Source organism: Typopeltis vanoorti, chromosome 23 (assembly GCF_054136105.1).
Source record: "Typopeltis vanoorti isolate ZY-2024b chromosome 23, IOZ_Tvanoo_1.0, whole genome shotgun sequence".
In the NCBI taxonomy this organism is placed as follows: Eukaryota; Metazoa; Arthropoda; class Arachnida; order Uropygi; family Thelyphonidae; genus Typopeltis; species Typopeltis vanoorti.
Genome location: NC_143571.1, coordinates 6,356,306 through 6,372,246, shown reverse-complemented (window position 1 = coordinate 6,372,246; position 15,941 = coordinate 6,356,306). Strand labels below are relative to the sequence as shown.

Here is a 15,941-nt window from a genome sequence, read left to right as displayed (position 1 = left end):
TCCAATTTTGATATCAGGTTTAATACCACATTCCTTCATAATGTGATCCATATAGATAATGAATAACAGAGGGGATAATGTACATCCTTGTCTCACGCCAGATTTAACATTAAACCATCTTCCTGTACTTCCTTCAATTCTAACTGCTGACTCACAACTCAAATAAAGACTAAGTATTGCTCGATATAATGCCCCATTGACACCATATAACTGCAGCGTATTGAATAGCTTCTCTCTTGGCACCTTGTCATATGCCTTTTCCAAATCGACAAAACTTAAATACAGATCTTTGTTATATTCCCATGCTTTCTCGACTATTTGTCGTAAAGTGAAGATCTGATCCTGACAGCCTCTATTTGGCCTGAATCCAGCTTGTTCTTCACCCAGCTTTTCTTCCACAATTCTTCTCAACCGTTTCTCAAGTATACTTGCATAGATCTTGCCAGGAACACTCAGTAGGGAAATACCTCTGTAATTCTCACATTCAGTTTTATTTCCCTTTTTATATATGGGTACTATGAGAGCTCTACTCCAATCATCGGGAATTCGTCCCTCTGTCCAGGCTTTCTGAACTATGCAGTGCAGCCACTGTAAGACTCTTATACCACCATACTTCAGCATTTCTGGTCGAATATCATCTACTCCTGCTGCCTTTCCACATTTCAAGCCTTTGATGGCTTTTTCTACTTCAAGTATGGATATGTATTCCTGACTGCATGCCTGGTCAGTGTTTTTTATCACTGTGCTGTCATCACTGCTTGTTTCATTTAGCAGTTTTTCAAAGTAATTACTCCATACTTCAAGGATATCTTTTTCTCCTGTTTTCATTTCACCTTTATCATCTCTAATTCCTTTTACAGCACTCTTTCCTCCATTCCTAAGCTTCTTCAACAACCTCCAGAATATTTTGCCACCTTCTTGATATTTATTTTCTATATTCTTGCCAAAGTCCTCCCATGACTTTTGTTTAGCTAGTTTTACACACTGTTTAGCTTTCTTACATTTGTCTCTGTATTCTGTAAGAGTAAAAGCTGACTTATTTGCCAGGAACTTTTGATATGCTTTCTTCTTTTCCTTCACTGCCTCTTTAACTTCCTGTGTCCACCAGGGAGTTCTGATTTTTTTATCTTTGCACACAACCTCACCACATGCCTCTCTGGCAGAATCAATCAATGTTTCCTTCAGAGTTTGCCACTGAATCTCCAAGGTTTGATTCGTGTTCTCAAACTCTTTCATTTTCTTTTCAATAATATTTCTGTATTTTAGTCTACAGTTTACATCTGAGAGCTGCTCAACTTTTATTCGCTTTAAAACTTTCTTACATGTTATTCTTTTCAATATGAAATTCAATTTTATCCTGCTCAAGACTAAATAGTGATCACTTCCAATTTCAAATCCTCTGTACACTCTGGTGTCCTGCACCAGGGAGAAAACATCACTATCAACAATAACATAGTCAATGAGACTTTTCTTATTCCTAGCCTCTTCTCTCCATGTGAATTTGTGCACATTTTTATGTTGGAACATGGTGTTAGTAATAACCAGTCCATGTCCTGAGCAGAAATCCAACAGATATTTGCCATTATTATTAGCTTTGCTCTTTTCTCCAAATTTTCCCAAAATATTTTTGTATGTCTCACAATCATTTCCTACTCTACTATTTAGATCCCCAACAAGGACCAACTTTTCCTTTTTCATTGTGTCAGTTGCTTTTTCTAAAGCCTCAAAAAATTCCTCCACTTCTACCTTAGTAGAACCTTCTGTGGGACCATAGGCACAAATAAGTCTCATTGTCCAGTTCCCCATTCTCATATTTGCCCACATCACTCTACTTGAGACTGACTGCCATTCAAGAAGATTAGCATCGTATTTTGTGTTGAATACTATGGCTACTCCTTCTTTTCCTTGATTGTTATTGCCTGAATATAACATTTTGTATTTATTGCTCAGAAAGATCTCACCAGTTTTGGTCTTTTTTGTTTCAGTCACCCCTATTATGTCGATCTGGTACTTATCTAATTCCTCAGCTAGCTCCATTTCTTTGCCATTCAGGCTTCTTACGTTGATAGTACCGATCTTTAACTCTGGTGATGTCGAGTTGGGGTTTGTTTTCAGATTTGTTCCAGTAGCTGACTTTTCGCTGTTCGCCCTGGTTCCCTGGCGAAAACAACGGGGGTCTTGTTTAACCGGGCGACGCCCCAGCCGGCATGAAATTTTGTCATGTTGTACCATCATTTTTTATTTTGGTTTAACCAATAAGAATACAATTTGGTCGGCTAAATCCCAAATTGCCAGCCCATCCTCGTTCGTTCAGTATCAAAGTAGATACCCAACAGGGTGCACCACGAGAAGGTGAGGATTGGACATTAGGTCAGAAGCCCTGGTCGGTTCTCCGCATTCTTTTAAAGGCTATGTGGAGGTCTCCTCTCAGTTATACAGCTTTGACCCTTAAGCACCCCTTTATGCACATCTTTATGTTGCAATATGGTATATGATTGACTAGTCCATGTTGTGAATAGAAATCTGGGTATATTCATTACAATTGGCTTTGCTCTTTTCTCTAAATTTTCTGAAAACATGTCGTGTGTCTGGTATTTATTTCCTACTCTGCTCTTTGGATCTCCAACAAGGAACAATTTTTTTCCTTTGTCACTTGCTTTCTGTAATAAACTGAAACATTCCACTGCTTCTGCCTTAGTAGAACTTTCTGTGAGAATAGAGGTACAAATAACTCTTGTAGTCAAATTTTCTATTTTGATGTTTCTCTGTTTCACTACTTGAAAATGCCTACCATTCAAGCAATTAATTATCTTCACGTTTAGTGTTGAATGCTATAGCTATTGCTTTTTTTACCTGATGGCAATGGCCTTCTCACCTGTTTTCTTTGTTTGCTAACAATAATTATGATGATGTGGATCTCAGAAGAATTAAAACACACAGCAAATAATTGATATGGCAAGCCTTAAGGGACCAGAGACATAGTTCATTATAATGCAAAGTTCACCATAGTGAATTAGGGTAAAAATACTAATTCTCACAACTCCATTTCCATGAAACAAAACAATGGAATAAAAACTGCAAGAAATAAAAGAAATTACGAGAAACAGAACAAAAGAAAATTGAGGAAATAGAATAAAGAAAATTCATCAGAAATAGAAGAAAAGAAATCACAGGAAAAAGAGAGGAAATCTGAAAAAAACATAAGAAAGAGAACAAAAAGAAACCACAAGAAACAGAATAAAGAAAATTGTACATTGCAGAGAAGAAAAGACTAGCAGGAACCATACATAAAGCACACAAAATTACAACATGACAATGTACAAACACAAACAATAATGAGAGACAAAGGAAAGAACTACAGGGTGTCCCAAAATTCATGAAAGATTTAAATGTAGCGCCATTTGTGCGGTAAAGTGTTGCCAACAAGAAAAAAAAGACAGCGTGACAGCTGCAGTTCAGGGTTATTAAAAATGACCACACACAGTGAAGAGAGTTTGTTGAATGGATTATGGAACAACAACAAGTGGATGCTTATTTTTCGAACAAAATCATCTTCAACGATGAGGCTCATTTTCATCTTGATGGCTTCGTTAATCGACATTTGGGGTTCAGAAAATCCACGAGTGATTGTTGAGAAACAAATACATCCACAACGTGTCACTGTTTGGTGCAGATTTTGGGCTGGAGGCATCATCGGTCTATTCTTCTTCGAAAATGCGGCTGGTAAGGCAATAACAGTTAATGGTGCTTGCTATCGCGACATGATAATCCAGTGTTTTGTGCCTAAATTGCAAGATATGGATGTGGACAACATGTGGTTTCAACAAGGCAGTGCCACATGCCATACAGCCCGAGAAACAATTCAATTACTGCATGAGTCATTTCCTGGTCGTGTAATTTCCCGTTTTGGTGATCAGAATTGGCCGCCCAGATCATGTGACTTAATGCCGTTGGACTTTTTTCTTTGGGGTTTTTTTGAAGTCTAAGGTTTATGCCAACAAGCCCACGACCACCCATGCCTTGAAGGAGGAAATTGAGCGCTGTATCAACGAAATTCAGCCACATTTATGCAAAACGGTCATGGAAAATTTTGACAAAAGAGTGCATATGTGCAAGCAAAGCCGTGGAGGCCATTTACCCGATATGCTATTCCATGCATAACCCTATACTGTATACTTTATGAATCAATAAGAAATTACAATTTTTAATTAAAAACCTGTGCTTTCTATCAAAATTACTTCTTGCGTGAATTTTGGGACACCCTGTAGAAGAGTATGAAAGTATAAAAATGAAAATCCAAAATAATGCTTAGTATTGAAATGCCATTAGCTTAAATTAATGTCACTTAGCTGAAATCGTCATAATAAACTAAATATGTGCAGTCTGCACCATTAAATCAAAATTAACCTGAAAACCCAGTAGTCAACTTGGTCACCTCCAATTACAAAGAAGGGAAGAGAGGTGATGAATATTAACCAGTATCAGTCAGCCTGAGAGGAGGGGAAAAGTGACAGAACATGGTGTGAAATGTCAGCTTCCTGACTGGACAGAGACCCAAGTGCACAGCTGGCAATAATACTGTTCTCTTAGAGCTGTAACTTAAAGAAATCTTGCACAATATACAAGACATATATTATGAAACATTTCCTTAATTTGAAGTTAAGTAAACAGCTGTGAAACTTGTTTGGGTAGCTGCTCATTTTGTGTATGAAAGACTTTATCTATAAGGTAAAAAATTCTAAATTTCTGATTTAGAAATTGTGTTTTTGACCTAAATTTGATTTTAATTGTAAAAACCTAAATTTTCACAGTGTGTACATATTTTATGTTGTTTATTATGAAGGGTATTATTATTATTATTATTATTATTAGACACCTCCAGGGAGTCCAAAGACTCACCGAGGAGTGCACCTGCTCTACAGCTTAGTCTCCACCAACTACAACGAACCAAAGATCAGAGGTAAGTGACATTAATTTAAACTTAAAGTAACCTTTTAAGATTTAAATGTGAATTCCAGATTTTTTCACTCTTTTAGTTCTTTCTTATGTCTCTTATTATTGTTTGCATTTGCATTTTTTATGTTGTCATTATATGTATGATTCCTGCCAAGGCTTCTGGGAAAAACAGCTCGAGGTTTTTCATAAATTTAAAAGTCTGAAATAGATATAGCATTAGTTTATCATAATTTTTATTTCAGCAAAAAATGAGTATTGTATCATACTAATTACAGACAATGATTAAAATTTTATTATGAATTAATGGAACTATTTAATGACTGCAATCAGCAGAGCTAATCTCAGGTGGTATAGTCACTTAAACAGAATGGGAGAGGAAAGATTAGCAAACAAGTGTTCTCTGCCAGGTTGGTAGGAAAAAGACCCAGTAAGACCAAGATATAGGTGGATTGATAAAGTAAAAAGTGCCTTAGAAGACAAAAATATAAGACCTGAATTTCTTCCAAATCAGACTGGTTTAGAGGAAAATTGTAGATAGGAAGTTAGTAATGATGTAAATTTTTCATGTAGTACTATCATATCCTGTACACCCCTTGAAGGTATATATCAGAAACATGATGAATGAGAAATATAATGTTATCTGTCATTTTATATACCAATTTGTGGTTATCTTAAATATAATACAGCGATATTATTACATGAATAATGACTATAAATCAAATGCAACAAAACAGCTACACTTAATAAACATGTCTATTATACTTATCTGCTTCGAGTTAGTTCATTTGCAGAATGAATCATATCAGGTGGTTAATTAGTTTAACGAAAAATCAGTACCAATAGTGAATGGACATTCATGTTGTAATGCAGGGCTTTACATCGCATCGGATGTGGCTTTACTGAGGGCCGCATCCAATGCATATCTAGTAATTTAGTAAGCAGCAGCGACACAACCTTGATAGCTGAACAAACTAACTGCATGCTCACGTTCCCCACGAGTGCCTAGAGCATGTGCGTTAGAGCAAAACAGTGAAAGACTCTTCTTTCTTCTTCTTCTTCATGTAGCTTCCTCAGTGAGAAGGAGCAGCACCATGTCCTTCCAGTTCTCTCTGTTGGTGGCTTTCCTTTTTGTTTCTGCATAGCCATGTGATCCTGTCCATGATCTTATATCTTCAAGCCATGTCCGTTTTTTGCCTCTTGATCCTTTTCTCATAATTTTTCCTTCTAAAACTGTTAGTATCCTCTGTCCTGCTGAACCTCTCAGTACATGTCCTGCCAATCTCATCCTTCTCTGGATCATTTCCAGTAATAAAGATCTCTGTGTTCTCATTTTCTGTAGGACATCTGTATTTGTCACATGTTCTGTCCATGGGATTTTCAGAGTTCTCCTATAGCACCGCATTTCAAAGGCCATTATCTGTTGCCTTACTTCAGGCCGCAGAGAGGTTCTTGAATATCCAGGTCTCACTTCCATATGTGAAAATTGGTCACACTAATGTTCTTATCATTCTTTTCTTTGTCTTGATACTCACAGAACTTCTGAGCAGATCCTTATTTTTATTTCTTTATCTTGCTTTCCATCTGCTGTAAAGTAGGTGCCTAAATTTTTGTATTCTGTTGTATGTTTAATTTACATATTGTTTATGAATATCTCTGGTTCGGATCTGCTTTCTTTTAGATTTCCATAAATTTGGTCTTTTTTTGCATTTATATCTAATTCAAATTCTTTACCTTCTTCAATTAGTAGGTGTGCACTAAATAAAATAACTAACACTGAGGTTATTGATTAGTGATAGAATTAAAATATCTAATACGCATTCGGTTCAAACTGTTATTTTATTTTTTTGCTTGTGAAAATCAAAACCCACAGGTAGGCTGCACAAAATCGCACCGAGGGTCGCATGTGGCCTGCAGGCCGTGTTTTGGACAGCCCTGCTGTAATGTATGGTGGTGAAATTATTATTGTCCAGTTTTATTTTTAAATTTGGATCACATTTAATAACTTGTTAAGTTAAAAATTATAGATGATAATTTCAATTTATTTTTTCTTAAGTTTATAATTAAAATTTTTTTTTCCCCACTTCCCCACAATGAAAACAAATCAATCTGATTTGGAAACACTTTATGAAATGTAAAAAATAGGAAGCAGCTCAATGAAACAAGCAGTGACAGCACAGTTTAGAAAACAATGAGGAATGTAACTAGGAGTACATATTAATACTTGAGGTAGAAAAAACTATCAAAAACCTGAAATGTGGAAGATCAGTTGGAGCAGATGATATTTGAAAAATGTTATAGTGGCTACACTGCATTCAGAAAGCCTGGTCAATGGTTTTTCTGAATGCAGTGAGAAAAGACCCTTTGAAAAAAAGGCTTTCACAATGCAGTGAGAAAGACCCTTTGACCAGGTTTTCTGAATGAAAGTCTGGTGAAAGGGTCAAATTCTAGATGACTTGATAGAGCTCTCATATACCCATCTATAAGAGGGAAATAAATCTGAATATGAGAATTACAGAGGAATTTCAGTACTTGAGTGTTCCTGATAAGATTTATGCAAACATGCTGGGTTCAAGACCATACAGAATTTCACAAGAATCTGTATTAGTTAAGTTTAAGTTTGAACAGCTTTTCTCTTGACAAGGTGTCAAGAGAAAAGCTGTTCAAAGCTCTACAATTATATAGTGTAAATGGGACATTATATCATACAATACAGTCTGTATTTGAGTTTTAAGGCAGTTGTTAGAATTGGAGATGATATGATGAGATCAGGTGTGAGACAAAGCTGTACATTATGAAGGAAAATGACATTAAACCTGCTACCAGAATTAATCTCTGCTCTTTACTTTATTTAGATGATGTTATACTCTTAAATAACTCCAGTACAAGCCTGCAGATTCCCTAACTAAACTGAATAACTCTGTTATAAATTAAGTATGAAAATTGGCAATAAAAAAACAGAATATTGAAAACATCAACTACGTCCTGAAAGAAAAAGTAAAACATTTCTACTATTTAGCCACAATTTAGGAAATAGACAACAAAATTAGAAAAGTTGGTATGATAGGAAATCAACTACATAAACTTATATGAAACAACAGAAAAATTAAATTTCTCATAATTTTCGTTAATACAATAAAATAAGTTACTCCTTGAGTCCTTTGAATTCACATTCTGTTAGAATCAAATCTTTCATTAAAAAAAAAAAAAAAAACAGATAAAAGACTCAAAAAAATGCTGAAAGTATTATTGTCATAGGGTTTATCAGTTCACTGGAATCAATTACATCATTTAAAACTTACTTTAATATAGGCACTGGGATAGATTTTATGTACAGCATCTCCAGGAGCCCTTCCTGCTTCTCTGTCAAGGTAATAACTCTGCACAAAAACACTATGATCACTCAGACATCTTAACCAAACATCTCCTTCTCCTCTTAAATCTAGCTGAACCCCTTTTCCAATATGTAATCTGCAATTCATATAATTTTATAGTTTAGATATATATAAGTTTACACATAAGGAAAAGGCATAAAGAAAAAAAAAAGCATAATATAACAATTATAGAGGTCTGTGTTCAGATTTCTTGAACATACCCAAACTAAACTTGAAAAAGTTGGTTTATGCTAAATAGAACTGCCAAGAGCAGATTTTTACTTTATGAAAAACATCTTTGCTAATTCAGCTGTCAAATAGACAGCAGAATTAGAAAAGTGTTCCAAGTAAGATTTGTACAAGCATACTTGAAAAGGGGTTGAGAAAAACTGCGGAAGGGAAACTTGAACAAGATGGGTTCAGGACAAATAGAGGTTGTCAAGATCACATTTTCACTTTACGACAAATCGTTGAGAAATCATGGGAACATGACTGTATTTATATCTGAATTTAAGTTTAGTAGATATGGAAAAGGCATTGACAAGATGCCCAGAAGAAAGCATTTGAAAACTATAATTATATGGAGTAAACGGAACACTATACAGAGCAATACATAGTCTATATTTAAGTTGTCACTTGGCAGTTAGAATTGAGGAAAATATATGAAGATAGTTTGACGTAAAATCAGGGGTAAAACAAAGACATCATCTCCACTCTTATTCATCATCTGTATGGATCACTTTATGAAAGAAAGTGACATTAAACCAGATATTAGAATTGGAGATATTAAAACTTAGCTCTTTGCTTTATGCAGGTGATGCACTCCTGTTATTATTATTTGTTACAGATTTATTGAGGAAAGTGAATAATATCTTTAACAAATTTGGCATGAAAATCAGCAATAAAAAAAACAAAAACTATGAAAATAGGTAGGAACATAGAAAACTTCAGCTGCATTTTTAGTGGAAAGAAAATCTATAGTACAAGTAAATTATTTCAGCTATTGATGCACAGTTTTTAGTGAGGATGGCAAATTAAATTTGGAGATAGACAACAACATAATAAGCAAAAATGGTATGGTGGGGAGCAGGATGAATAAATTTATATGGAATAAGAGTGAAATTAGTCAAACACAAAACCAGCAGTATACGTGATAGCATTCAAACCAGTTTTAAATCATGGATCTGAGTGCTGGATTAGAAATAAAATCAAAGACTAGAGACTACAGCTATGAGAAAAATTAGGCGAGTAAATAGATGGCATCAATGGCAGAATCACATTAAAAATTAAGATATTAGAAAGGAACTAGACATTGTTAGCATTGTTAGAGATGAAAGCAACTTATGAGATGTACAATCTAATATGCTACGTTCACTTCAAAAAAAAAAACTAAATAATAATAATAATTATTATTATTCAGGCCTCCATGGAGTCAAAAGACTCATCGTGGGAGGTCCTTCCTAAGAACATAAAGTCTGTCAAGACTCATCGAGGGGAGGTCCCCCCCTAAGAAACACAAAGTCTATCATACCACTCCTTAAACTCATTGACCGTTCTTGCTCTCGCCACTCCATCAGGCAGCGCATTCCATGGTTCAACTACCCTCCATGCAAAGAAACCACTTCTCACCCTCTTGCTCACAGTTTCCTTTCGTAACTTCCAGGGATGGCCTCTTGTCATCACTCCTTCCCGCTGTTCAACCAAGCGAAAGAACTCCCCAGTGTCAACCCTGTAACCACCTCTCAACAGTTTAAAAGTATCACCTCTCCTTCTATCCACCAAACTCTGCAGTCCACATTCTCTCAGCCGATCCTCATAACTATCCTTGTACAGTCCTGAAACCATCTTTGTCATCCGTCTTTGTATCATTTCCACAGTTAATTTATCCCCTTCAAATCCTGGGGACCAAATCTGAGAACAATTCTAAGTGTGGTCTGATCAGAGACTTATACAATGGAATGATAACCCTTTTATATCTGCAGGTCAGTGTCCTCATAATTACAGCAATCCTCTGTGTCACCTTCACCACCTTTGCAATATGTCCCCTAAATTTCAGGTTTCTATCAATCATCAACCCCAGATCTCATCTCCCCTACTTCCTCCAGTATAACTCCTCCCATAGAGTATGCAGCATCCCATCGATGTTTCCCAAACGTCAAGACCTTACATTTTCTGCATTCAACTGAGACCCCCATTCATTTGCCCATCTATCTAGCTTATTCAAATCCTCTTGCAGGGCTACCACATCTGCATTATTACTAATAATCCTTCCCAGCTTCGCATCATCCACAAACAACCGAATATCCCCTTGGTCAAACATGTCGGTTGGAAAGCAGATATTCTAACCAGGCTGGCAACCTGGTATGCTAGCTGAGGATATACACAAGAAAATATTAATGGAAAAAAATAATAAAATAATAAATAAATAAAAATATATAACATAATGTCCAACATGAAGCAAAAGGTAAAAATCTGCAGATATAAATTTTCAGGAATAATCTGCCGGAATGTCTATTTATTATTATTATTATTAACTGACACCTCCAGGGAGCCCAAAGACTCATCGAGGGAGGGGCACCTACTCTACAGCTCTGTCTCCACCACTCAGTCGATCAACTACAACAAAACTGCAACTACACCACCACCATCATTAGTATTTCCATAGACAATCATAAACATCCATGCTCACGGCGGGATTTGAACCCACAGCCTTTTGGCTGGAGAGCGGATACGCTTACCACTCTGCCAACTAGGCCGGCTTATTATTTAATGATATTAATTGGCCCCATTATTATTTAATAATAATAATGGGACCAATTTCTTCTTGAGGAAGACAACCAGTTCAAGGTTATCCTTTCACACAAATCCCAGCAAGTATGAAAAAAAAAAATGGGTACAGAATTAATATTACTGATGTTGAACAGTTAAATCAGCAGCCATGTTTAAATCATCACAAGAGATGGAATATTACTTATGGAATTCAAGATAATGGTATTTCTTTTAATAAGCCATTCTCTCATATATTTTCCATCTACTGAGCTACCTCATATATAATATTAGCTGTAACGATATGATTCTGTTTACTCTGCTACTGCCTTTTATCTACTTTTTTTCTACTAGCTTTAATCTTAATTTGCCTTCTAGTAAGTTTATGGCACTCACATCATGCTACAAAATATCTGAATCACATAGAAATACATAAAATTCCATGATCTGCTTTCAACATTTCAACTATTCATCTCCTCTCTCTCTCTCTCTCTCTTCCCCCACCCACCACATCACATCACCACTGAATATTTCTTATATTTTAAAAATTTTGAAATCTTGATGATTTCTGTAGGGTTGGCAACAAATTTCTGTATTATTATTTAAAAAAAAAAAAAAAAAAAAAAAAAAAAAAAAAAAAAAAAAAAAAAGCTATTTGTAATGTAAATTCTTGGTTTAATCCTTTATCCAAGTGTAAAGAAACAAAGTTTACACATGAAGTATCTTCACAGCTGGGCTACTTGTATATAGAGGCTAATGACTTCACATCAATTGTCTTAGTATCCCATAATACAAAGCACACCCCCTTTCAGACATATATATAATGCAACGAAACTGGTCTGGATAGTGTCCCTTCTTATAAGGCTTTTCATTATACACATCTGAAAGAAAGTGTGCTTTGTATTATGGGATGCAAAGGCAATTGATGTGAAATCATTAACATCTATATACAAGCAGCCCAGTCCTGAAGTTATTTCAAGCACAAATTTCGTTTGCTTACACTTGGATAAAAGGATTAAACCAAGAATATAATTTCTTGGCATCTCTAATTTAAAAAGTGTGGCATGTTGTGTTTCAATACTGGTCTTTGGAAAAAAAATAAAAAAATACAGGTCTTTGGAAAAATATATAATCTAATCTATAGATATAAAATGATAAGCATTTTTATGTAACGTTTTTGTGTCACATTTTTTGTCAGGCTTCTTAATATTATATTATATATAATTGATATAATATATATTTAATAGTAATTAATAATAACAATAATTTGGTATAGAGAGTGTAATTATTTTTATATACAGGGTGTTCGGGATAAATTTGACAGTTTCGTAAGGAAAAAGAAAATCTTCTTTGTATCTATTAAATTTAATGAATTGACAAAAAAACATTACAGGCAGAGTTAATTACAATACTATCAACAAGATTTACTCAAAATAACCACCATTAGCATCGATCACAGCTTCAATTCTGCTTCGGAACCTCGAACAAGCTGATGCTACAGTCTCCCTGGGAAGGGCCGCAAAAACTGTTTTAATTTTATCCATTAACTGGGCTTTTGTATTACTGGAAGTGCGATTGGTATCTTTTTCAACTGCGCCCCATACAAAATAATCCATGGGGTTAAGGTCTGGGGAGTTTGGAGGCCAAACATTTGGACTGGTGAAGTCGTAGAAATTTTCAGACAACCATTTTTGACTTTTCCCAGAGGTGTGGCAAGGGGCCGAATCCTGCTGCCATACATACGGCCTACCATTGGCTACCCTTGTTATCCAGGCTTGACTACAGTTAGCAACTCCACGAACAAAGCCCGAATTCCAATGCCAGGGTTCTTCAACACCTGTTCCTGCAGATTTGCGAGGAATTCTGCTGTACGAACGCAATCAGATCGTCTGCTAGGGATCTTTCTTCTTGCTACATCCTCGTAGTCACCATTGCAAGTCTCTAGTTCATGCCTGATTGTTTTTACTGTATTCAGGGAGCATTGGGCAGCAGTCGTAATATCCTTATTTTGATGGCGGGCACGAATCATCATGATACAAGTTATTCTCTTCCATGATTCAGGTGGGTTCCAGCTATCCATCCTTTCTGACATCTTGTATATGAATGAAGAAGGGTCCAAACTTTTAAATGAAGAGAAGTGTGTGTTAATACATGCAACTTACGGAAAAATATAATTAATTATAAATATGTCAAATTTATCCCGAACACCCTGTAAAAAATTTGAGGAAAATAATAAATTTTTCTAAAGTAGAAAAATATTAAACTTTGCACTATTTTTATAGATATATAAGACAAAGCTAATATTGAACAAAAATGACTGTTTTCAAGTCTTAGCAAGTAGTGCAACATGAGGGCAACTCGGAAGTAGTACAAGAAGGGGCAACTCGCGGCAAAGGTGAAGCAAGCTCCGAGCATCTGATCCAAAAATAACCAGCTTACCAGCCCGGAACTGGAGGGTTGGGCGCCGTAGGCACCAGGGGGTACCCCTCCTTTTCAGTTTTCAAAATTCAAGGCATCAGAATTCAAGAACCGTCCTACCAGTCTGGAACTCGGGGGTTTGGGCGTCGTAGGAGGAAGGGGGGGGGGGGGCATAGAGCCGTCCTTTCAAGTCATCAGAATTCAAGGAGAACTGGCCTACCAGTCCGGAACTCGGGGGATCAGGTGCCGCAGCGGCAGAACCTCCTTTTTTGAGTCTTCAAAATTCGAGTCATCAGAATACAAGGAGAACCGGCCTACCAGCCCAGAACTCAGGGGGTTGAATGACGTAGGCACTGGGGATCCCCTTTCAAGTCTTTAAAATTCGAGTCATCAGAATTCAAGGAGAACCGGCCTACCAGTCCAGAACACACGGGGGGGGGGGGGCTATGTCCCCCCAGTTCAAATATAACAATATAAGCTACTGATAGACAAAATCAGGGAATAAATGACAACAAAAAAAAGAAAAAGAATTAAATTAATTAAACAAGACAAATGTGTAATTGCTGTTTATTCTGAGTGGTTAGCATATCTGCTCTCCAACTAAAGGACGTAAGTTCAAATCCTGTGACAGGCATGGATGTTTATCATCTTTAGGTGGGAGATGAATTTCATCACTTGCTGTGAGACCACCATCCTACTTATTGTCTGAAGTGGCTGAAAAAAGTTCCATGTCTGGTCTCTAGTGCAGGATTTCCAAACTAAAAACCTTATTTACTCATGGTACATTAGTACCATGAGCAAAATAAGGATTTTTTTTAAAAGTATTTTTCCTATTCCAACAATACCACCCATCCCTAATAGCTACTCCAGATTTGTTAAACTAATCAAATCTGCAGCCAATGCCTCTATTCCCAGAGGAACTTTTAGGCCAAAAATGAAGAAACTGAAGACCTAACTGCTGTTAAGGAGCTCATGGCAATGCTCGATAAACATAGAAAAGATAGATGGATCTCAACCATTCATGGACTTGACTTCATCAAGACTGGCCAAAAAAGCTGGTCACTTATGAGAAAATTAGGTGGGATTAGGTGTACCATCAACATACAAACCACCAGAGATAACTCCAAACCAAATGGCTAATCATCTACTGAAAACCTCCAAGATACGTCCCAGCTCTACCAGGGAAATAATCATGCAATCTACCAGCAGAAAAAACCTGAAGATGGGCCCAAGCTTCCTGAACTTGTATGTCCAGTATCTCTTGGAGAGGTACAGGAAGCCATAAAACTCAAGAATGGCAAGGCTGCAGGAGTGGATGGTCTCCTCTCCATCAACTTTCTTAAACATCTCAGCCAACGAGGTCAAACATGGCTGGCTGTTCTGTTCTCAAAAATTATAACAACTGGAGAACTGAAACTATGGCAGGAAGCCAAAATAATTGCTGTGCCCAAACCAAGAACAATCCAAATAATGTCAAGAATCTACAACCTATCTCCTTGATTTGCTCTATCTTAAACCTCTTTGAAAGAATCCTCCTTAAAAGAATTTCACCCATTCATTGAAAGAGCACTCCCTGATTGAACAAGCTGGTTTCAGGCTGGAAGGAAGTTACTGTGACCAGGTCCTGGCCCTGACAACACAGATGAAGTAGGCTTCCAGAAGAAACTTAAATCCGGAGTCACTTTCATTGACCTAACATCAGCTTATGGCACAGTCTGAATCAGAGGCCTCCTAAAACTAGGCAATATCATAAGGTGCAAAAAAAACTTTCCCACTTTTTGAATCCATTCTCTCCAACAAAAAGATCCAGGTCCATACTGGTGGAAAAAAAGAGCAGGCCCAGATTCCTCCACAACTGTCTCTCACAGGGCTCTGTGTTAGCCCCTATACTCTTCAACATCTACATGTCCGACATACAACATACCAGCTCAAGCAAATACATGTATACATACATATACAAGCAAATACAAATACCAGTCTACCTCCTTTGCCAACCTGGAAGAGTATTCAAACAGTGGTACCTGAAGCTAAATCCAACAAAAACTGTGTCTGCAGCATTCCACTTAAACAATGAAGAGGCAAATCGACACCTCAACTTCTCTTTCTGCATCGAGATGGTAGAACATGAGCCACACCCAAAATACCTTGGAGTGAGCTTGAACAGAAGCCTAACCTACAAAAGGCACATCACCAACCTGTCCAACAAGAATAAAATGACAAATAATATCATTTCACAGCTTGCTGGAACAACCTGGGGTTATGGGGCAGAAGTCCTAGGGTCATCTGTACTAGCCCTCACACTCTCTGCAGCAGAATGTTGTGTCCCCATCTGGGAAAGAAGTGTGCACACAAACATCATAGATACTCAGTTAAACTCTACTATGTGCACAATTAGTGGGACACTGAGAAGCACTCCCTCTCCTATGGCTG

General features: G+C 36.7%; 1 protein-coding gene across 1 annotated transcript in view; it reads right to left on the bottom strand.

The window, feature by feature from the left end:
- Positions 1-15,941, bottom strand: part of Med (Smad/Smad4 homolog Medea) — a 278,163-nt gene that overhangs the window by 27,847 nt on the left and 234,375 nt on the right. Inside the window, exon 13 of the mRNA XM_090413229.1 lies at positions 8,256-8,424. Coding sequence (XP_090269355.1) covers positions 8,256-8,424 — 169 coding nt within the window. The remainder of the gene's footprint in view (positions 1-8,255; positions 8,425-15,941) is intronic.